The sequence below is a fragment of the Echinops telfairi genome, unplaced genomic scaffold, assembly GCF_000313985.2.
Source record: "Echinops telfairi isolate 266 unplaced genomic scaffold, ASM31398v2 ScPeMD7_18;HRSCAF=68, whole genome shotgun sequence".
Taxonomy (NCBI): domain Eukaryota; kingdom Metazoa; phylum Chordata; class Mammalia; order Afrosoricida; family Tenrecidae; genus Echinops; species Echinops telfairi.
Window position 1 is genome coordinate 14,951,141 of NW_022103915.1, and position 23,335 is coordinate 14,974,475.

General features: G+C 49.5%; 1 protein-coding gene across 2 annotated transcripts in view; it reads left to right on the forward strand.

Annotated features, from left to right (window-relative positions):
* Positions 1-22,879, forward strand: part of FOXN3 (forkhead box N3) — a 296,318-nt gene extending 273,439 nt beyond the window's left edge. For both annotated transcript variants that reach the window (XM_004698756.2, XM_045287733.1), the window contains exons 5-6: positions 6,632-6,737; positions 21,626-22,879. In XM_004698756.2, the coding sequence (XP_004698813.1) occupies positions 6,632-6,737; positions 21,626-22,175 (656 nt within the window). In that variant the 3' untranslated portion in view covers positions 22,176-22,879. The remainder of the gene's footprint in view (positions 1-6,631; positions 6,738-21,625) is intronic.
* Positions 22,880-23,335: the final 456 nt, after the last annotated feature.

Consider the following 23,335-nt stretch of genomic DNA (forward strand, 5'->3'; position numbering starts at 1 on the left):
GAATGAGATAGCCAGCCACAAGACCCCACTGCACAGGCAGCCCCAGGAGTGTACATGACCTTGTCTTTTCCAGATTTGCCGGTGTGCAATATGGAAAACCTTCAGCCGGAAACGCTGTCTTATCTCACACACTCCTGAGGCCACGGCTTCTGGAGAAGTCCATATCGGGGGTGGGGGGTGCTTCTGCCACGTTATTTTTGAACTTTATGCTTCTGGCCAAATCCATCCACCCAATCCCTCTATTCCCACCACCCCAATGCTAGTGTCTGCTCATCAAACCCTTGACTTTGTGGTTCCCCTTTGAGAAACTCTGAGTCATCTTTAAAGCGCGCGCGCGCGTGCACACACACACACACACACACACACACACACACCACCCCTACTCTCCCCAGTGAAGAGATTGGTACTAAGTTCAGAGAAACCAGATCACCGTTACCCATCTTCCAAGGCTTATGTAATCCAGGTTGGACTGCTCCCAGAGATGAACCCCAGATAATAAACAAAACAGCCAGGAGCAGGCCAGGGACAGAAGGTTGTGGGAGGACACGGAGTGGCACACCCTGCCTGGGATGGAGGCGAAGAGCAGCCCCCGCCGCAGTGTGCTTCCTGGAAGCAGGTGGGCAGGCCGATGTTGGGAAAGGGAAGGATGATCCGAACCCCCTGCCGCTCAGCGTATGGCTCTGTTCGCGCGGCCAGGCAGCCCTCCGAAGGCAGCGGTAGGCACTTGGAGGTTAATTTTGGAAGTTGTGAAAACCGAGGCTGGGAGGCTTTGGGAGGGAGGCATGCCGGGAAGCGGGGATGGCCGAGAGAGGAGGGGTGCTTTGCTGGTGCCCTCTGCTCTAAGGGCGCTGCCTTGTCGTCCTAAGATTGCAGCATCCACCTTGAGTGGCGTTTCTCGATTTGGCCCACGGTTTGTGTATGCGTGTGGCTTCCTTCCTGGTAAAAGTAAGAACGTTTAGAGTCCCTTCATCGCTCCCGAGAAAGTGGTCCATCAGCCAGGTTGGAGCTTGGTTGCTGACTGAAGAGTTAGCAGTTCGAGGATCCCCCTCCTCCCCACCCCCCACCCCAGACTGGTGCGCATGGTGTCGGCTGGCCCCTGCTCCCAAGCCCCTTGAGAGCGTCAGCTATGTGCCTTCTGGGCAGTTGAGGACCAGGGTGCAGTTCTAAGGAGGGTGTAATTGATCGCGGAGCTCCGTCGATCTCTAGCGAGAGCCCCAACTCCAGAGTGAGACGCCGATTTTGAATGTCCAGTTTCTCTTTCGTACCTGGCGGAATCCTAACTGCCCCTGCAGTACACTGGGTGGGTGGAGGGATGGATGGAGGTCGCTTGCTCGCTTGCTTGCTGGGTGGTGAAGGGGCTGGTCTTTAAGGGTTTGGGCACGCTTTGAGTGCACTCTCAATGAAGAGAAGGAGTGGAGGGGCTGACAGGGCAAACTGAGGAAGGGATCATATTGCTATCATCTGAACAGCAGTGAAATCGAGATCTCAGAATGCCTCTCTCCGAGCCACTTTAGATCGATCGGCCGTGGTGTGTTTTCCATAAGCTGCATTTCTGACATTTGGGGGTGGGGATGAAAAGGAGGAAACGATGGAGGAACAGTTAACCGTCACAGCTGGTTTCTGGCAGCCAGTGAGCAAATATGAACCCATCCGCCATCCCCACATGAAGGGCCCTGCCAGTGATAGGGACGGAGAGGGGCCAGGATTGGCAGCGGCAGCCTTGTTGCAGCTCATTTGAGAACCAGCTCCAGGCTCCCAGGGAAGAGCCTTGTGTACATGCCAGCTGTCTTGCGGGGTGCAGGAAATGGCTCAGCAAAGGCTCTTAATGCTGCAGGATGGCTTTGCCCACCAGGAGTCCCTCTCAGAAGTGAATACAGTTCATTAGTCAGAAAGATGCCTTAATGGGTTAATGCAGAATTAGAGACAACTACAAAAAGCATCATGGGCTAAAAGAATGTCCCTGTGCCCTGACCCCATTAAGCTATGTGCCTTATAGATAATTAATAAGAGAGTGTTAGAAAGGCAACCCGGGATGGTGGAAGGATGGCGGCGCTGAGGCCGGACTTACAGAAGGGACCAGCCACTGAGCTGAAGAGTTTACTTAGCTTTTTTGGTTGAATCCTCCAAACACTCCCATGAGCTAAGTTTATGCCTGCTTATCCAGGGAGTGGTCAGACTTGGCAAGGTTGACGCAAGGTCACAGAGCTAGAGGTGGAGCACCAATTTGAAGCGAGTCTTGCTTCGCCACCACAGCCTGCCGCCTCCCTGGTAGGATGATTGGGGTACTCAGTAAGACAGAGGGTGGGGAACGTGCCTGATTGACCAGTAGGTGCTCAGTGGGGGCTGGGGGCTTCTCTTCTCATCTCTCTTCCTCCCGGGCTTGCCCCTGCCCCTGAAAGGACTCTGTATGCTGTCTTCAGAGCGGCCTGTCTCCCAAGACCAGTGAGTGCCCCAGCAGCCACTGTGGAGGAGACAGGAGTGCTGTGACTTCCATTTGCGATCACAACCCTGGGCGCTAGGTGCTGCCCTGGGATTATAGGTGTCTCGAGCTTTGCCTGCCCCGCGTGACTGGCACAGGCTGCCCCAGGGGGAGCGGGGACCACCACCAGGGATGTCACTGTGACTCCTGGTGGCATCATGTTCTTCTAGCATGGCCTGCATCTCGTTGGTTCTCAGAGTGTTGCAGTACTAAAAATAAACAAACCAGTTGCCACCCACGGCAATGCCAGCTCATGGCAACCCCACGTGTGCCAGAGCCGAACTGTGCTCCAAAGGGGCTTCCGTGGCTCATGTTGCAGATGTAGATCGCCAGCCCTTTCTTCTGAGCTGCCTCTGGGTGGGCTCGAACCGCCGACACTCCAGTTAGCAGCCAAGCTCATGAATTAACCATCTGTATCCCTCCGGGACTTGTGGCTTTAAACCTCCTCTGCAGGAGAGAAAGCCCAGGCCAACGCAGGGTTTCTCTGTGCAGATTGATGCCTACCATGTGTTTTCTGAGTGTTAGTGCCTGTTTGGAACCTCAGGTTGGCCTCCCAACACCCTGTGAGACAAACACCATGTTCACTCTCATCTTGCACATAAGACAAAACCTGAGGCATAAGCGTTTCAAGCTTGCCCAGGGGGCACAGCCACTGGCAGGGATGGTGCAGACCCAGTTTCATCCGACCCGAGCTTGGCTCTTCGTCACTCAGCCACAGACAGGCCGCTTCTTGCTCAGAACCCGGCGGTGGTTTTCCCAGTGGTTATCCCGTGGGATAAAGTCCAAATGCCTCTCCTTCCTGATAAATGCTGTATCCCCTCCTGGCCTTTGTACCGGCCTTTCTTCTGCCTTCAGACCCCAACTTACATGGTACTTTCTGCAGGAAAAGTCTTCCCAGACCCCCCTGATTTGGGGTTAAGGGTTTCAGTCCTTCATTGCCTGTCGGCCCCTCCACCTCTGTCTGTCCCGTGTAGAGGCAAAGTCTGCACTCACTTTGTGCCCCCATCACTTGATACACAGGCAGGTGCGTGGTGAAAGTTTTAATGAACTAGTTAATGAATTAGATGTGAGACTACAATAGTTTTTGCTGGCAAGAATGGTAACTGTGGTACAGAGTTTCTGTCTTACAGTTATTTCTCAGTATGCTTCATGATATTTATTTGCTGCACTAGTGAGATTGCCAGCGGCCGATACACTAAGCACAGTGGCATAGTGATTACAACTTGGACTGAGACCCGGAAAGTCTGAAGTTCGAAACCGCCAGCCGATCTGAGGGAGAAAGATAGGTTTGATTTGTTTTTGTTTTTTTCCTCCTCTTGTAAAGAATTTGTGTTGGGTCACGATGAGTCAGCATCACTCCTGGCAGTGAGTTTGCTTTAGTTTGCAGATCAGAGGAGACCCTGATCCCTGAGGCAGTTGGCCATTTCAAGGACGGCCCCATTCAGCAAAGTCCCCTGACAGCTGCACCAAACAAAAGCCTATCTTTTCAGACAACGTGCACATAGACTGATGTACCCACCTGACCTTCTCCATGTGTCTGCCCTGGGAAATTATCACTAGTGTTCCTTCTGAAATGTCTTCAAGAAGTTTTGATGTTTTTATTTTCCTATATAGTGTGAGGTAAGGATTGACGTTTTTGCTTGTTTGTTTGTTTTTCAAAATGAGTATCCAGTTGTTCCAACCCTCTCCTTTCTCCCCACTGCCCTCCATCAAAAATTGAGTCAAGCACATACCTGGGTCTGTACCTGGATTTTTGATCCATTGGTTTATATGTTCACCCTGACCCAAATACCATACAGTCTTGATTACAGTAGCTTTGGGTAAGTCTTGAAATCGGATCATAGAAATTTTATATCATCTTTCTTGGAGAAAGCTCATCTAATAAGCAAAATTGTGGCGATTATGAACCATAAAAACGTATAACCGGTTTCATGCTTCTAAGATACTTGGTAAACCCCCTGTCTCAGAGCAGCTGATCTTTTATCAAAACTCAGGCTGAGTATAGAGTAGGGAAGGTCAGGTTCAGCCCACTCTCACGGTTTACTGCAGATACTGGCGAGCTTGTGAAATGCGGGGCTCTGCTAGTAGAACTTCGTTTACACACACACACACACACACAGAGAGTTTCAGCTTGATCTCCCACCTTTTGTAAGAGCTCATAACGGGCCTTCTATAAACCTGTAGTATAGTGGTTATACATTGGGCTGCTGACCACAAGTTCAAAATCACCAGCTGCTCCAAGGGAGTAAGACTGAGCTTTCTATCTCAGTAAAGAGTTTCAGTCTGCGAAACTCACAAGGGCAGTTCTACTCTGTCCTACCTTGTCGCCATGAGCCAGGAACGACTCAATGGCCGTGAGAAGTAGAGGTAATGGGGTGTGTGTCATGATTCAGAGACCGTGTAGGGCAGAGTCAGACTGCCCCAAGGCTGTATGCAGTCCTTACGGAAGCAGACATACACAGCTTTCTTGTGTGGAGTGGCTATTGAACTTGAACTGCTGACCTTTTAGTGAGCAGCTGAGCTCGGAACCCCTGTGCCACCTGCCCCTCATGAGGTAGAGGATGCCTAAACACCAAATGATAAAGTTGCCCCTATTCGAAAAGTACACATTCATCTTCCATGAAGGACCTTTGATTAAAAGTTTGGAATGTTCATATAGCATGCTCATAGAGACCTGCGGGTGGGCGGGGTGGGGGGGTGATATAAGTAAGAAGTATGTGTAGATGAGATGATGTGTTTTATAAGAAGTATTTATTCTATAGAAATGAATAATATCCTTACTGAACTTCGCGTTGGGCCGTATAATTCTAGACTCGTCCGTGTGGTGTTTTTTTAGCAAAGGTACCATTCATCCCCTTGCCTCTGCATCAAAGTGTTGCGGGACGATGTAGACGTTAGTGCAGCTGAGACTTAGATGCTGACGGTAGACAGGACCTTGTTTAGAAAAAAGAAAAGTGAGACGTGGGGACTTGCACAAAGCTACATGAGAACTACGATGGGAAGTCGGGCATCTGGGCCCTCCATCCATGGTGTGCTTCTCACTCGATGGAGGTGCCTTGCTTGCTAAGTACCGCACCATGCGGAATTTTGACTTGAGCCATCGGGAATAGCTGCTTGGGAGATCCAAGAAGACCCAATCTTCGGTCATCCCAGTGGCTCAACTCATTTAAATCTCCAGACAAACTCCGATCGGGGTGGCTTGGCTGGGAATTTGTGTGGGAAAGGGACCGATGTTTGCTGGAGAGAAGGTTGGCTTTGGGTTGCTCTTCCGTTTCCTAGGTAGCGCAGACAGTTAAGCAGTGGACTAGTCGCCAACAGGTGATCCTTTCAGAGGCGCCCAAGAAGGCTTGGCGATCTGCTTCCAGAAGGTCACACAGTGTGTGAACTCTAAGGAGCACACGGCGTTACCACGTGTTGAAATCAACTCCACAGCCACCCACAACCAGGGTTGCCCTGGGCGTATGGGTTCTTAGAAGGGACGGTAAGGGAACCCTTGAGTGGCCAACCTGCGAGAAGCTGCAGGGCAGGAGGAGGCCAGGCCCTCCCGAGGGGACTGGCCCCGAGCACCCATGTCACCTCTTCAAGGGAGGAAGGATCGATCCTTCCTTCCACCGGCCCGGAAGTTCAAGAACGAACTGCATCGTGGGTGCTGAGGTGCAAATAGCTTGTCAACCCCGTTTGCCGTGACTGTCGGCTGTACCTTTCCCTTGTTGGGCTCAAGGCAAATCAGAAGGTGCCCTGCCGCTGCCGGCCAAGGTCAGAAACACACAGTGCTCTCTGGTCAGAGTCTGTAGGGAAAGTATATACACAAAAATGCCAGAAAATCGCCTTTGAGCTCCACTTTTTAAAGCGTTCTTTCTTCTCCTTGACCTCAGCATCAATCCTCTGGCCGTCCCCTCTGGAGTGGACACAGCTGGCCAAGTTTCTGAACGTGTGTTGCCTTCTCCCTCGCCCATGTCTTTTTCTGCCTGTCTCCTTGCCTCTCGGTTTCTGGTTGCTCTCTGGGTCTGTCTATCTATTTCTTGGGTTTTTCAGTCCCCCTCCTACCCACCAACTCACTCTTCCTCTCCCCCCTCCCTTTTTCTGGAGTAGCCCAAAATTCCGGCTTCCCAGTTGAATTCACGTGTGTGCTCCTCTCTCTGGTTTCTTCAGTTCCTCCTGGAGTGATCCAGAATGGAGCCCGAGTTTTGAGCCGAGGGATGTTTCCCAGCGTCCGGCCATTGCCAATCACTCCCATCGGAATGACGGCTGCCATAAGGTAAGGGCGACCCCAGCATGGAGGGTGGGGAGTAGCCCCTGTGTCCCATGGGGCCATTTGGCAGCGGGGAGGGGTGAGAGGGGGCAGCCTTAACCTCGTTAAGCCACTTAAACCTAGTGTGGAGATTCAGAGAAATCAGAGTGACTCCCAGGGCCTCCAGGAAGAAAGTACCATGTTCTCCGTGGGCCAGCAAAGTACCCTGGCTTCCTAGAAGGTGAGGAAATCCAGGCACGTGGAAATAAGTTTCAAGGTCATCCAACCTGTGACCTTGGACTGATTTCTGACCTTCGGGGGCCTTTGTTACCTTCTCTGTGACTTGACCCTGCCCCTTTGAAGGAATTTGTAGCGAAATTCAAATGCCAACTTGTGGGAAGTGACTTTTATCAGAGGTACATCCATAGCAGGTCACACTGTTCGTAGGCCATTTCCTTGGATCCAGTTCTTCCATCCCTGCTTCCCACTCCACTGTCGGCCTGGAATAGAGCCCACCATTGATTTAGCACCTGTGTGCAGCTTCTCTCTCCCTAGCCTTAACTGTGGACCAAACACTGCCTCTTCTGCCTCTCTGGGACCACCTCCAGGGACCTCCCACCCAGTCCATTCTACTTGAGCCACAAGTACATCCAGTGTCTGCCTGTCTTCTTTGTAGAGTGGCCTCTGGGTAGATTTAAGACTGTGCCTCCATCAAGGCTTATCCCGAAGATGAGGACGCCCCCTGAGCCAACAACGGACGAATCACACTCGCTGTGAACCCACAACCACGGTCCCTGGTGTGGCCCTGGAATGACTTGAGCCGGTGCCACAGTAATTTCCAGTTGTCCCTCTGTCCTCAGCAATGAGCTTGCTAAACCTAGGGCCTGGAGCCCCTCAGATGGCCCAGGCCCCGTGGCATGCCCCACCCACTGATCGGATTGTGTGGCAAAGACCCAGCCGGCTAGGTTGTGGCATCTCTTGATAGCGAAGCCTTTCTGCCCATAGGTCAAGTTCACATCTGAAGGCCCTTTTGTTTCCGTCGCCCAAGGTGAAGACCAATGCAGAGTCTGGTCATTTATGGCTCGAGGACGTGGCAAAGTGGAGTTGTCACTTGTCTTCCAAGCTCCACTGGTAAACCAGCCTCCTTCTGAAGCCTGGGTGGGAGGCACTTGATTTCAGGTCAAATCATGGTGTCTGGGAGCTGATAAGGGAAGGAGGAAGGGAGAGAGAGCGGGGAGAGGGATTGATGGATGGGAGGGAGGGATGAGGGATGCACCATGGCCATGGCTCTTGAGATGGTTGGCTCATGGCCGCCTTACTGTGTAACAGAGGGACATGCTGCCCATCTTGTGTAATTCTCACAATCGCCAGAATGCTCAAGTTCATTGTTGGGACTGGTGTGCCAAGTCATCCCCCCAGGGTCTTCCACGCCCTTCCTTCCTTGCCCTCCGCTTCCCTTCACATGATGTCGTCTTCCCTCCTGATGGCTCGTCCCGAGCACAAGTCAGACGGTGCTCTGTTGGGATCCAGAAGGTTTTTGTTGGCTAATTTGGGGAAGTAGATCACCAGATCATTCCTCTTAAGCTGTCTGAGTCTGAAATTTATCCTGAGACCTGTCCATCATGGAGATCCTGCTGATACTTGAAATGCTGATGATACTGCTTCCAGCACCATACCAACATACAAGCCCTGTAGGCCATCACAGTGTCTAGTCTGACCAGCTGGCGGCAGGGTGGTGGATGAGTGGTGAGGCTCGGAGAAATTAGCGTCATGACTGAGCCGTTTCTACCTGATACGGGGATGCTTTTGACAAAGGAAGTGTCCTTTTCTTGTACTGCTCCAAGTTTGTTTTCGTTTGTTGTCCCTTGGTGACCGTTAGATCCGTCATTCTCCTTGCGGTCATAAGTGGTCAGCCTGTGCCACGAAGCCAGGTAGCAGTGCCCTTGCCTGACACAGTGTGCTTCTGTTCCCTTCCTCACCGCCTTGCTCACCTTTACGTTTGTGAAGAGCTGGAGGCTACTGTGACACGGAGGAAACCAGCCATTTTTCATTCAAAGAGCATCTAAGTAGAAGTTCCATATCTCTTATTGACCATTCTTTTTTGTTTCCAACATGACATGATCTTTATTTCCTGAAAAAGAGTCTAACACTTTATGGAAGCACTCAAGGTTACATTAGGACTGTCATCAGCCCCTTCTTCCATTAAAAAATAATAATAATAATAATAATAAAATAATTGTATTTTATAACAACATTGACACCAAAGTGGATATATTCATGTTGTGTATTCAGATGTTTTCTTCTTTCTAATGTCTTACTGACCATTCTTACAGTGCTTTCAAACATTGCTTTAAATCTGGCTCCAGCCTTTCCTCGCAGAAGGAGCCCAGAGGCCCAAACAGAGGCGGAAGGAAACTTTAGAGCAGGCTGGCTTTCAGCGAGAGCTGACCGAGCGGCCTGCCCTGTTGTCCTGGTGCCATAATTTATCACAAAGTTTACTGGTTAGCCCTCTCTGGAAGCATCGTTGATGCCTTTGAATTACGGTATTGGCCAAGAGTATTGACAGTGCCCTGGAAAATGCCATCTGTCTTGGAGGAGATCTATAGCAGGAGTGCTCCTTAGCAGGAAAGATGGCAAGATTTGATCTCAGATACTTGGGACACATTGTCAGGAGAGACCAGACCCTTAAAAAAAAAACCCAGGGAAAAAAAAAAACCGGCCTCCTGCTTGGTAAAGTAGAAGCTCAGCCAAAAGGAAGGGCTCCTACGAGATGGACTTCCACAAGGACCACAAGCAAGGGCTGAAACGTGCCCGCGGCGAGATGGCCCGGCAAGGCCTGGGCCGCGTACTGTTCGGTTGTGGATAAGGTCTCTGAGAGTCAGCGTTTACGTGAGGGCACTTAACAACAACAGAGGCATCCTTGGAGGAGCCGAGGATGTGCACTGGTTAAAACACATGGCCGTGAGCTGCAAGGCTGGCAGTTCACACCACCAGCTGCTCCGTGGGAGAAAGACATGACCGTAAACTTTAGTAAAGATTACAGCCTTCAAAACCCTGGGGGGCAGGCCTCCTCCGTCCTCCAGGTTGCATTATTTACGATATTAAATTTTTTCCCTCTCATTAGAAGATAACAAAGCACTGTCGCAACATAGTTGGAAGTCTTGCTCGTTTCCACTAACGTGAAGTTTCATCTTTGCAGCACCTCCGTTTGGCCACCTCTAAACTCAGATTGCATCCCGGTTTCTAGGACAAAACTTGTGTATCATTCAGAGGCAGTCAGGAGACAGACGCCGCACCAGTGGTGACAACAGAGGGCGTTAACATCAAGCGTTGTGTACTCAGTGGGAAGCTGTTAGCCATAAACTGAACGGTGAAAGGAGAGGGACGTCTGAACTGGAAGAAGCATGGACAGGAAGACGCTACCAGTTCAGGGCCTGAGACAACAAAGGGAAGCAGTTGGAATTGTGCCCAGGGATTCAGGTTCCTGAGGCTGGGCCTGGGAGCAAGGTCTTTGAGCTCCGAGCAGGGGCCTGCGAGGCCTTGTCCAGACCTCCGAGAGAGCATAAGTCAGTTCTGGGAGGGTTGGGACCACTGCTGACTGGACTCAGCAGCTGCTCCAGGAAGGCAAGGCTGCTTGTGAGCACACCCCCCCCCGCCCCGCCCCCCGGAGCAGGAATCACATGGGAAGGGGCAATATCTTCCTCCTCCACTGCCTCCACAGTCTCTGTGGCTCCCCCTCTTGGACCTAACACAAAGCCAGGTGACAAAGTTGAAATGGGACTTGTAGCATCCCAGGCCCTGCATATAAACCAGGTGGGTTTGGGGCTCAGAGAGATTAATAATGGCCCAATTGCTTGGTAGTCGAGGACCAAGGTGAGCAATGACGGAAGCCTGGGGGCCTGACCGGTAAATTGTCCACACACCACCTGTGCACCTGCCACCTTATTTTAAGGGAAAGTTGGAGGTAGAACCGTAAGCTTGCTAAGGTGCAGGGGGTCCACTTCTAGCCTCTCGGCCTCTGGGTTCCTTAAAGGCCCTGCACACAGTCGCCTCTCCAATGCTTTCAGAATTAAGGAGCGTAAGCATAACTCTGTAGGTATCTGCAGAATCAGGATCTTGGTAGAGCCCACAAAGAGGCATTTGGGAGGGAAAATCGGGATTTGCTCTCTCACGGGCCTCGTAATGATGTGTTTTAAGTTGGCCACATGTCCGTGGGATCTGACTTCTGTTGAGGTAGGAAGGAAACCAGTCCCGTGCAGAGCACGGAGCCACCCAGACTGTCTGCCACACCACATGGCGTGGGGCTCGTGGGAGCACTCCCTCCCTGGTCCGCAAAGCCCAGGGCGGAGGGGGGCGGCTGGAGGGAGAGCCGCGGTCATTAGCACCTACAAAAGACATATATTTTCATTCCAATTGGTGTGACAGGTTTTCTGTGTGAGTCTAGTGACTTCTCCTTAAGTGACAATATTTGTCTTTGGGGGATTTTTTCCCCCCTTCCACTGAGTGGCAAAGGTCATGTTTGTTTGTCTTAACTCAGAAAGCGTTGTTGACATAGATGAAGTGTTACTCTTATTAGCCGATCATTACCCAGCGTTTATTTGCTGGGTTCCTTTGCATATCATTACGACTAGTCAGAGTATCTGTCAATAGTGTAATTGACTCTCCAGTGTTGGCTTTTGACTCAGGAACCTCAGCGATTGGCCCGAGCTTCCACAGGGAAGCCTGGTTCTCTTTGCAATTGCCTGGGCACGCAGACACGTTACAGTTCCCACGTCTCAAGAATTCTCTGCCTCTGTCTTGCTTCTATCCTGGGGAAGTGTTTTCCAGGAAGGAGCTTGGAAAGACGGTTTCAGGCCTTCCTGGGAAGCAGAACCCTCTGGCTTCTCACATTTGTGCGGTTCTCGGGTAGGGGACCCACCTGGCCTTCAATTCTCTAGAATTCCTCCCCCCTCTCCCCAAATCCATTACCTTCTTTTATGTTCAATGCTTTTCATTACTCCGCAGAGAACCTTAGGTCTCTTTTTATCTTTTTAACCCAAACTCGCCCCTCCGGTGCAGAGAGGATGCGAGTGTCCGGGGCACGCCAGATCGCGTTCGAGCTGATGACCATGTGTCCTTCAGGTCTCAGCCAGTTGACATCCATGGGATTCCAAGTCTTGGTGTCTCCACGCGTGTGAGCATCAATCTGGTCTCCCGCGCATGGGCGATGGCTGGTTTTCCCAAAGCCGATCCGCAGGCTTTCTTTCCAGCACATCTGGATGCATCAGCTTTTCGGTTAGCAGCTGTGCGAGTTAAGGGCTTGCCCTCAGGGCACTGGGTCCCAGTGGCATGCTCTCAGGGGCCATGTTCCCTGTGCCCTGTCACTCTGGGATCTCGGGCAGACGCACCTGGGTTGCTCGTGAGGAAAACAGTAGATGCTTCATAGGGTGGCAGGCTAGCACCATTTATGCACCGGACAGAGCAAGCATGATAGAGTGGCTGGTCCTTGGGAGAGGCAGTGCCTTGATCCAGCCTCTGCGAACCCTCCCTGGTCTTCTGCTCTGGCCCAAAAGCTTAGTTCACAAGCCTTCGGAGAAAGTATCTTAATGCCACCTCCGACTAGTTGCCCTGGAGTCAACATCAGCTCATGATGCCCCTTTGTTCCCCAGGGTGGTAATTGGTTCACTGGGGTTTGGGGAAGTAGGTTCCCAGACAGCCTGTCTGAGAAGCCTCGGGGGTGGGCTCCATCTCTAAACCATCTGGTTTGCAGCCAGGCGCACTTAGCCTTTTGCTCCACTCCGGGTAAACTTGTGGTGGAATCCTTGGCTTTTGTGCAAGGATGACCATCATTTAGAGTAGAAACCTGCCCCAGGTTCAATAGGGGAAGTATTTGTAGCTCACGTGAGGAGCTAGCTCATGGTCCACCCTAGAACCGACCATTGCAGTAGGTGGGCCCAGAACGGTCCCAGGAACAGCCATCTGGCCAGAGCAGGCATCTCGGTCCCCTGAGTTGGCTTGGCCTTCGCTGCTGTGCAGAATCCCAGGGCTGCTAGGGTCCTTGCTGCTGTGGTTTGGTGCCATCCAGTCAGCTCCGACTCATGGCAGCAACCTTACACACAACAGACCAGCATTGCCTGGTCCTCGCAATCAGTGTTACCTTTGAACCTTTTGTTGAACCCACCGTGTCAGTTGACTTCTTTGACAGTCTTCCTCTTCTTTGGGGACCCTCTCCTGATAACACGTATGTGGCAGGAAGTCTCGCCATCATTGCTTCTAAGGAACATTCTGGCTGGACCTCCTCTAAGACAAATCTCCTCGTTCTTCTAGGGGTGGTCCATGGTCCTTTCCTCTGCACCAACACCCTAATTCGAAGGCATCAGTCCCGCAGTCTTCCTCATGCATCGTTGACCGTTCACATGTACATGAGGTGATTGAACATTCTACGCCCGGGGTCAAATGCACCTTCGTGTTTAAAGTGACATCCTGGCTCCTCTTCAACACCTGAAAGAGGTCTTGTGCAGCAAATTTGTCCAATGCAGTGCCTCATGGGATTTCTTGGCAGCTGCTTCAGGTGGCATGGATTGTGGATCCAAGCAAGAGGGGACCTGGCCGTCAGTCTTCTTGTAATTGCTCATTCAGTTGTGGGGATTTCCGTTTTCTTTCCACTGAGTTGCAATCTATACTGCATCCAGGCTGCAGTCCTGAATCCTTGTCAGTAAGTTTCAAGTCCTCTTCACTTTAAGCTAGTCGGCCTTGTCGCCTGCATACCGCAGGTTGTTAAAAAGCTTACCTCCAAGGATGCAGTCTTCTTCGGTAGTCAACCCTCTTGGATTATTTGCTCAGTATTCAGATTGGATAAATATGATGAAAGGATACGACACCTTTCCAGATTGTAAACCATGCAGAATTCACTTGTTCTGTTCGAAGGACTGCCTCTTGTCTGTGGACAGGTGTTCTGCAAGAGTACAATGATGTGTTCTGGAATTCGGATACTGTTCTTTTAATTTATTGATTATAGGACAACTCTTATCTTTTGCTTTTTTTATCACAAATACCTTTTATTTTTATTTTTTTAAATAATCATTTTATTAGGGGCTCATACAACTCATCACAATCCGTACATACATCATTTGTGTCCAACACATTAGTACATATGTTGACTTCATCATTCACACAACACCCGCTTTCCACTTGAGCCCTTGATGTCAGCTCCTCCTTTTCCCCCTTCCCTCGCCACTCCCCCTCCCCCTGAACTCTTGATAATTGATAAATTATTTTATCATATCTTACCCTATCCAACGTCTCCCTCAGCCACTTCTCCGCTGTCCGTCCCCCAGGGAGCAGGCCATATGTAGACCTTATCATCTGTTCCCCCTTTCTCCCTCACCTTCCCTCCACCCTCCCGCTATTGCCACTCTCTCCACTGGTCCTGGGGGGGTTCATCTGTCCTGGCTTCACTGTGTTTCCACTTCCTTTCTGTACCAGTGTACATCCTCCGGTCCAGCCGGATATGTAAGTTAGAATTGGGATCGTGGTAGTGGGGGGGAAGGAACCATTTAAGAACTAGAGGAAAATTGCACATTTCATCGTTACTACACTGCACTCTGATTTGCTCCTCTCCTCCCCCAGCCCTTCTGCAAGGGGATGCCCAATTTCCCCCGGATGGGCCTTGGGTCCCCACTCTGCACTCCCCCTCATTCACAATGTTATGATTTTTTTTTTTTTTTTTGTCTTTGATGCCTGATACCTGATGCCTTCGCCGCCTTGTCATCTTTTTAATCCATCTTGGAATTTGTTCATTTCACTTCAGTTTTCAAATATACTGGCAGAAACTTGTTTATAATATATCTTGTCACCTCCTTAAATGGTGTCTTTTCACCTCCTTAAATGCCTGCTGCCTTTGGCATTGTAGGTTCTTTGGGCTGGGCTTTCCCTTCATATTTTGTCTCAACTGTCTTTTTTGTTGATTAATCTTACATGAGGTTTTATATCTGTGTTTGCTCATTTTTTCCAAGGAATGAACTTTTGTTATTGCTTATTACCTCTATTTTACATTGTCTTTTGTTTTGGTTTATTTTACTCTGATTCCATATATACATATAGTTTCCTATCCACTTTCTCTGAATTTGTTCTCCTTTAAGTGATTTAGATTAGATTCTTTCACTTTTAACCTTTTTTCCCTTTTTTTATATGTAAGAGAGAGCTTTAGATCAAACAGTATTTCTTTATTAAGAAAACATCCCAGCCCAGTCCAGATCAAGCCCATAAATCCGATATTAGAGCATATGTCCAATACCAGTCTATAAATTCCTCTTCAGACTCATGCAGCACATGCAATGATGCTGAATGCATGAAAATCACATGTCAGTGGGTGGCAAGTCTTGTGGCTCCAATGGCTGTGGAAGCATCTCAGTGCTTGCCTGGGTCTCCATGTGGCTCCTCCAGCTCCAGAGCTCTGACTCCATCAGCCTAGCTCCATGTGCCTTGTCAACAGGAATGTCTTGCAGGGAGAGTGTGTGTCCCACTTACAGGGAGGAAGACAGGAGTTCCCACAATCCTCAGGAAATAGCCATGCCCACACAGAGGCAGCATTGGCTATGATCTGATTGATGGGTTCTACCCCTTCACTCAGTTAACAGGAGATTACGGAGCTGCCACATCCCATAAAGAGTGACAGGCTCCGAAACCCACAGGGCAGTTCTACCCTCCTATCGGGTTGCCAGGAGTTAGTGGGGTTGGGTTCTATTTATTTTTGTTATAGATGTTTTCTGTTAGTTTGTAGTATGTGTTCAAATTTTGCAGGGTAGTTTCTTAGAAAACAGATTTGTTGAGGTATACTCTGTCTACCATAAAATAGATCCATTGTAAGCGCACAATTCAATGATTTATAATACAACTTATAGAATTGTGTAAGTAGTTATATACCCATCATACCAAGAACCTGTGAAAGCAGAAACCTGTGAGAGAAGGAAAACCCACGTCTCCCACTTCGCAGAGAGCAGTAGCGAGCTGGTATGACTGTACCCTGCCAAGGATGGAACAACTCAGTCCGGCTGAGTTCTGACTCTCCTGGGCTTTACTGTATAAATACGTAGTGAAGTTAGAGAATTGTGCAGTGCATATATATCTTTCATTTTATGAAGTCACATCTTTTCTTCCAGTAGTATTTATTTAAACCATTTTATTGGGGCTCATACAGTTCTTGTCACAATACATACATACATACATACATACATTATATCTAGCACATTTGTACACTTGTTGCCATTGTTTTCAAAACATTTCCTTTCTACTTGAGCCCTTGGTATTAGCTCCTTATTTTTTCCCCTCTCTCCTCCACCCTCCCTCCCTCCCTCCCAAATCCTTGATCATTTATAAATTTTTTTTTTTATGTCTTACACTGACCGATATCTCCCTTCACCCACTTTTCTGTCGTCCATCCCCCAGGGAAGGGGTAACCTTGCTTTTTTCTAAGAAATGTCATAAAGGTGTCATCTCCCTCAAACTGCTACCTAGTGAGCCCTTATGTTTTACTCTCTTTTCCTTCCACTACTAAGTGCAAACTATTTTCTAATTTCCTTTATGATTGCTCTTTGGATCCTTAATTCTTTTTTTAGAAGTATGGTATCAAACCTAGAAGTGAGGGATTGTTTTTTATTTTTGTTTTCAGCTACCTGTGCAGCATCGATTAGTAGCTTCAATGCATTGTGATCAGAGAATTGATCTGTAAGGCACCGCTTCTTTGACGCTGAGCCGTGCTATTTGCCCTAGTCTGATTCACTTTGGGTCAATATTCCAAGAGTGCTCCAAAGGCAATGCTTTCTCTGTTATTAGCACATGTCATGTGTGAGTATGTGTTCATTAGATCAAATCTTCTACATACTTACTGTGCATGGGTTGTGTGTGTGAGGGAGAGACACGAGAATAAAGGCATAAGTTTAATCACGTACATCCTCACCAGGATGTATTAAAATCTCCCATTAGAATATGGGTTTAGTATCTTCTCCCTATGGCTCTTTCCATTTGGGCTGTATATGTGTTGAGAGATCTTATTGAAGTATCTATGTTTTAAATGGTTTGTCTTCCTGGTGAATTGAACCTTTATGAAAATTTAATGAGTCTCTTTTTCTATAGTAATAATTTTTTGAGCCTTAAAATCTACCTGATCTAGCTTTAATATAACTACACCAGCATGATGCAGCATTTTCTATCCTTTTGCTTTTAATCTTTTCCTGTAAGTAATAACTAGATCATTCTTATAAACAGCCTTTAAGCCCCCTCCCCCACCCAACTCCTTTTTAAAATTTCACTCTGATAGTCTTTCTTTTTTTAGCTGGAGATTCTGTGTCCATTTACTGATATATTTGGATTCATTTCTATCTTACTTTAATATTTCTGGTCATCCTACTTTTTCCCAGGTTCTTTTTCCTTTCCAGCATTGTTATTTTTATTTAAATTAATTAATGATTTGGGGGGTGGAGTTCCTACAGATATGTTAACAATCTATAACTCAATTAGATTAAGCGTAATTGTATAATAGGCTGCTGCCATCAGTTTCAAAACCAGTTTCTTCTTGAACTCTTTGATATCAGCTCGCTCTCCTTTATCCCCTCCCTCCCTAGGAACCCTTATTATTTTATTACATATATTATGATTATTGTTGCTGCTGTCGTTGTTTTTTGCCGTATCTTAAAGCATCTAGCATTATTTTAAATTGTCCCACTCTTTATTTCATTTTCCCCCTTCTATTGATTGAGAAGTTACACATTCTCTGTCTCCTCTTTTAGTGTTAATCTTAGAAACTTTACCATGAATATTTTAAAACCTTAATCAATATGCTCAACCTCTTGATCAATACAGGACCCTTGGAATCTTAAACTTCCAACTCCTCCCCCCCAATGCCCAACTGATAGGCCCTGTCTGCCCAGGACTTGGGTTCGGTTTTGTTGTATCTTCTTTCGGCCCTTCTTCATCACCATGATCAGGGCTTGAGACCCAGTGCTGGTTTGCATCTTCTCTTTATCATGTCTTCTTACACCTCAAACCGTTTTTAGATCCTTTCTTCTTAAGATACAGTCTTGATTCCCTGTAGTGAAGGCCAGCCTGGTGTTTCCACCTGTCGTTGAGCCCTTGCGTGTTTGTCCAGCACAGCCACATGACACCCTCATTCTTCAAGGGTGATTTTCTTGGATCTCCTATTTTAGGTTGACAGCACTTTTGTCTTGTCTCATTTTCTCTCGACACTTGCAGACTGCTGTGCGGCTTCCCTTCTTTTGTCTGCCTCGTTGCTCCACTTCAGGTGACATGGTCTCCTTGTAGCCAGTCTGCATGTGACTTGTTGGACGGCCAAATCTGGAGATGGGCGTCTTTCAGCAGAACTAGAAAAGTCTCAGCCATTTGCTAGTCGACCCTTGGATCATTCTTTTCCCCTCTTCACTGTGGAACTCCAAGTAGACTTGTGTTGGGCCTTCTTCCTGTGCTCCACACTGTCTGACTCTTCTACCTAATTTTCCACCTCTCTACCTCTCTGCTACATTTTAGTTAAACTTTCAGAGCTCTCTCCCAGTTCACTCATTTTCCTCTGGGCTCGTTTTGTGTTTGTTTGTTTGTTGGCTTGCTTGATTTTGTTTTTAATTTCAGAGTATATACTTTGCCATTTCTAGAAATTCTAGTTAGAACGATGTGAGATCCGCCTGCTTAGTTTTAATAGTCTAGTCCTCCTTTCTATTGTTTTTCAATCCCCCCTTTCTTAAAACATACTTTACTTTCTATATCTAAATTTGTTTCCAATATTTGCAATCTTTGGGGTTCACTCTGTCGTATCATTTTCCTGTTGCATCTTTCTTATGGTGGCTGACTTTCTGTTTATGAAGTAATGTTTTTATTGTGAACGTGGTTTTTGAAGTCTTGCTTGTGGGAATTCTTTGTAGCCTGAGTTTAAAGTGTGTTCTTCCAGAAAGGATTTTTTTTCTGTTGGTTAGCACCACTGGACACTTGAAATTACATTTAGGTTGGGTCTTTGGGGCCTCTCTATTAGTAGAAATTCTGGCCTCACATCCCCAAGACTTGAAGCCTCTGGCTAACAATTCTTAGGGGAGCTTTCTCTCTCCACCTCCAGTTCACGGCGGGGCCGAGGATTTGCATGGCGTCTGTCCCCGCTCTCTGTCTGGGGGGGAAATTGCGTGTCCCTAGAGCCTTCTTTGTGGGCGACCTCCTCCAGGCTTTCCGGTTTTGCACATGGTGTGTATATGTGGAGACATTTCTAGTGCCTTCTTTCCTGGCCCATCTGGTGTGTTTCGGTTTTGAACTTCTATTTGGATAGTTGCTGGAATTAGGTCTGAACTAGGGGTGCTTTCTTCTAGACAGGATTCACCTCTGAAACCTCTGCTGGGAGCCGGAGGGACCAGTACACCTGAGACACCCCTTCAGGAGTTAGTCAGCATGGGCCTCCCAAGAGCAGCCTTCCTGACACACACATGCCTCCATCCCTCCCCACCCCCCATGTGCTTGGGTTCTTCTCCCAGTACGTGAGACATGTATATGTGCGTACGTGTATATGGGTGGGTGAGTGGGACCCTGATCACCCTCTCATTTTCTAGTGAGTCCAGCAAGGCTTTAAAAATATGTCGCTTTACTTTATCCGGCTCTTAGGAATCCCCATTGGAAGAGTGCTTCCCAATGTTTGCCCCTGCAAGGAGAGGAAGACACTGGCCCTGTCTTCCAGGTCTTTCCGCCTGTGGTTGGTTCTGAACAGAAGGCCTGTGCCACCTGCAGCCCCGTTAGTCCAGAGCCCTTTAGAAGGTGACTGGACCCTAGATAGCAGCCTCTGGGCTCCAGAGAGGACCACGGTATGTATAGTAGCTGAAAGATGGAGGCCACACCTAGTGGTTGTCCTGTAGTGGAACAAATAGCCAGTAGAGAGGACAGCAGTGTGTACCCTGCTTGAATCACAAGCTCTACTCGAACTTACCCGTTGCAGACATTCACTGCCTGAACGAATGTGATTTCTCCTATTTTAGCTTCAGTATTTCCCACTTGTCTCAGAAGAGTTTGTGCCCGTTTCAGTTAGAGATCAGCGGCACGTGGAATTGCTGAGCCACAGGCTTGCCTACGCTTGGAGAGGCTTGGTCAAATCACGTGATTTCAACATATGCTAATACATGATCATGGCGACAGGTAAACTCAACTAAAGCGGACTGAAAACACATCCCATGCTCACTTGAGTGAATTCTCCTCCCGGCTTGCTCAGGATGGCTGGTGACCTGTGAGCATTTGCTGACCGGTAGTGACACGCTGCAGAAAGATGTGGCAGTCGGTTTCTGCCAGGGTGACAGCAGTTCTACTCTGCCCTGGAAGGTCGCTGGGGGTCAGGAGCCGCTCAGCGGCAGTGGATTTGGGGTACTGACAGCCCCTGCAGGGGAATGTTTGACTCTTGTCAGTGCAGCCAGCTTGTCACTTTCTGCCAAGTTTTATGTTCAATGTATGGATTATAAACCATGCCAAAAATTGCTAAAAAGAAGCATTTATGTTTCAATTCTAATTCTCTGGGGGTTGCATCCGTACCTGCTTTTGTCAAGAAATTGTATCCATGGACATACTGGTTTCCTACCTCATCACAGTCAGCATCCTTCTTGGAGAGGGAGAGGGAGCTAGTTCTGCTTACCCAGCCTGGGGGACCACCTGGAAGTTTTCATTTGCCAGGAAAGTGCTTGAGCGAGGCCCTGTCCCAGCACGTGATCGGTATGTGGAACCATGTCACCTGCAGGGTGAGCAGTGTGGTAGACTGCGTGGACCTGCAATGTAATGATGGTGCGATGTGAACCACGCGGCCTGCTGGGCAAGAGGTGAGGGGCATGGACAGGGCGGCTTGCAGGGTCGGCAGCATGGGGATCCGGGTAGGATGTGGACCGTGTGGCCTGCGGTGTTGCCGGAGCGGTGTCAGACACCCGCACATGGAGCTCAGAGTCCAGGGCTATGGGTGTCGTCTTTAAGCCTTCTGCTCTTGTTCAGAAAGTCTTCGTGTAATGCTAGTGTCTGCATCACCTCAAGGAATCCTGGCGGCAGAGTGGTTAAGCGCTGGCTGCTAACCATAAGGTCAGCAGTTTGAAACCACCAGCCACTCCTCGGGAGACTGACAGGGCTTTCCACTCCCCAAAAGAGTTACAGTCTGGGAAACTCACCTTTTACCCTGTCCTTTAGGGTCACCCAACCGACTCCAGTGCTTTCAGTAAATTAATTCTTCAGCCCTTGCCCCCAGCATCTGTAAGGGTAGAACTTACAGACCCACCTTGTAGCGTCAAGGGCAACTGCAGGTCCAGCCAACAGGACCCAGCAGGTGGAGGTCAGGATGTAGTAGATCATTGCTCTCTCATTAGCATGCCCTCTGCCTGGGACTTTCTTCCCTCTCAGACCAAGAGCATGCATCTCAGTGGCGATGGTATCTGCACCTGCAGCAACCTTGGGAGCCCCCTCCTCCTTCCCTAGGTCATGCATTTGCTTGAGGGATGGAGCGAGGGAGGCACTGTCCCCACCTGGCTGGTCATTCTCTCCGCTGACACAGGCCCTTGGTCTTTTAGCTTTGGAGTGTCCAGCCAGCTCCCGGCAGGGCTGTAGGACCCAGGGCAGCTTGATTTCTCTGCTTTCCGCCGAGCGTCCGAGTTGCTGTGATGAGGAGGGCGACAAAGCTGGGGCTGCTTGGGTTGAGGGGTTCTGGTCCCTATCTTCAAAGCTAGAGCCCCCCGTTCCACTGAGTTTCCCCTGTGGCTGTGGAGTTGAGGGAGCCTTGGCTGTGACCCTGGATGGTTTTGAACCGCCGACTTCTAGGTTACTGGTTGCGCATGGACGGTCTGTGCCAGCCAGGGACCCCTGTGTCTCCACCGGAGGGTGTTTAATCTGTGTCCCCTTTGTGTCCCCTCCCACCCACCACCCGCCTGCAGGAACGGCATCCCCAGAGGCCGGATGCGGACTGAGAGCGAGCCGCCATGCGGCTCCCCGGTGGTCAGCGGCGACCCCAAGGAGGACCACAACTACAGCAGTGCCAAGTCCTCCAACGCCCGGAGCGCCTCCCCGGCCAGCGACTCCATCTCCTCCTCCTCGGCCGACGACCACTACGAGTTCGCCTCCAAGGCCACCCAGGAGGGCAGCGAGGGCAGCCAGGGCAGCTTCCAGAGCCACGAGAGCCACAGCGACACGGAGGACCACGACAGGAAGCAGGGCCCAAAGGAGGCCACGGAGGCCCTGGGAGACAGCGGGTACGCGGCCCAGCACCGGAAGCGGCACCACCTGGCCAAGGCACGCAAGGTGGCCAGCGACACGCTGCCCCTCAAAAAGAGACTGACGGAGAAGCCGCCCGAGAGCGACGACGAGGAGATGAAGGAAGCCGCGGGCTCGCTCCTGCACCTGGCCGGGATCCGGTCCTGTTTAAATAACATCACCAATCGGACGGCAAAGGGGCAGAAGGAGCAAAAGGACACCGCGAAAAATTAAAGCAAAACAAAACAAACCAACAACAAAACATACCCCGAAAACAAGTCACCGGTTTGTTTCGAACTTCCGGCCGTTTGGTTTCAGCATGTCAGGAGAGCTCTGATGATTTGTGGCAATATCAGCAAATTAGTCATTTCCTTTCCTTCTGGTTTGGTTTTCTGTTCTTTTCTTTGATTTTCTTTTCTTTTGGTCCCCCACCCCACCCCCCCACCTTTGTTTCGGACCCTTGCGGATTTTCTTTTTAAAGGAGATTGAAGCCATAGAACTCATATGTTGACACTCAGCTGTTTTACAAAACAAACAAAAAGCTTTTCATTCTCTGAAGACAAAACCGGAAAAGCCAAAATGACCACTGTTTCCTCCAGCTTGTCAGAAACGCGTGGCCGAACCCACGGGATGTCACCGTGAGGGCCCCAGGCAGGCCCCACCCCACCGCCACCCCTTAGGTTGACAGGGTCCGGGCAGCCATCTGCCTGGACCCTCTGAGCCACCACGCGGGAAGCGATTGGGCCGCAGGGAGAAGTCCCTCGTCCCACCCTCCGGGCTTCTTAACCGTGGAGTTTGGTAACAAGGGCTTAGGGAGTGGATAGCGGGGCTGTTCGTAGACATCAGGCGCCTGGGTCGTGAGAAGATGGGATAAAACGTTAGTGATGTGACTTATCATTGAATTCTGTTCTAGATTAAATTAAGAAAATGTTCTCGAAGCCATAAGCCTGACACTTGGCCCTGCACACACACACACACACACACACACACACACACACACACACACACACACCGTGGAAGAAAGGAGAACGAAGAAGATGCTGATGCGGAACACAAGCTGGATCTTCTCACCTGCCCGAGTGAAAAGCAATCACCTGAAGAGATTAGCGTAGCTGTAATGCAGAGAGTCTTGGTGCAAATAGTTTTCTTTCCGTCCAAAGCATTTGGTCCAAGTGAAAACAAATGAGCTACAAACCCTGCCATTCGTATCGCGGTGTCCTTTCTCAAGGGTGAAGGCACTGATGAACAGAAAGAAGACCTGGGCGGCCCTCCACGTGCAGTTTTGCAGGTCGCGCCGTGAGGCAGTCAGCATGGCCACAACCAGTGGTCTCCACCTTCAGCTAGTGTAGCCAGCCAGAAATTTCCGACCCACCATGCATGGATTCCTTTGGGGT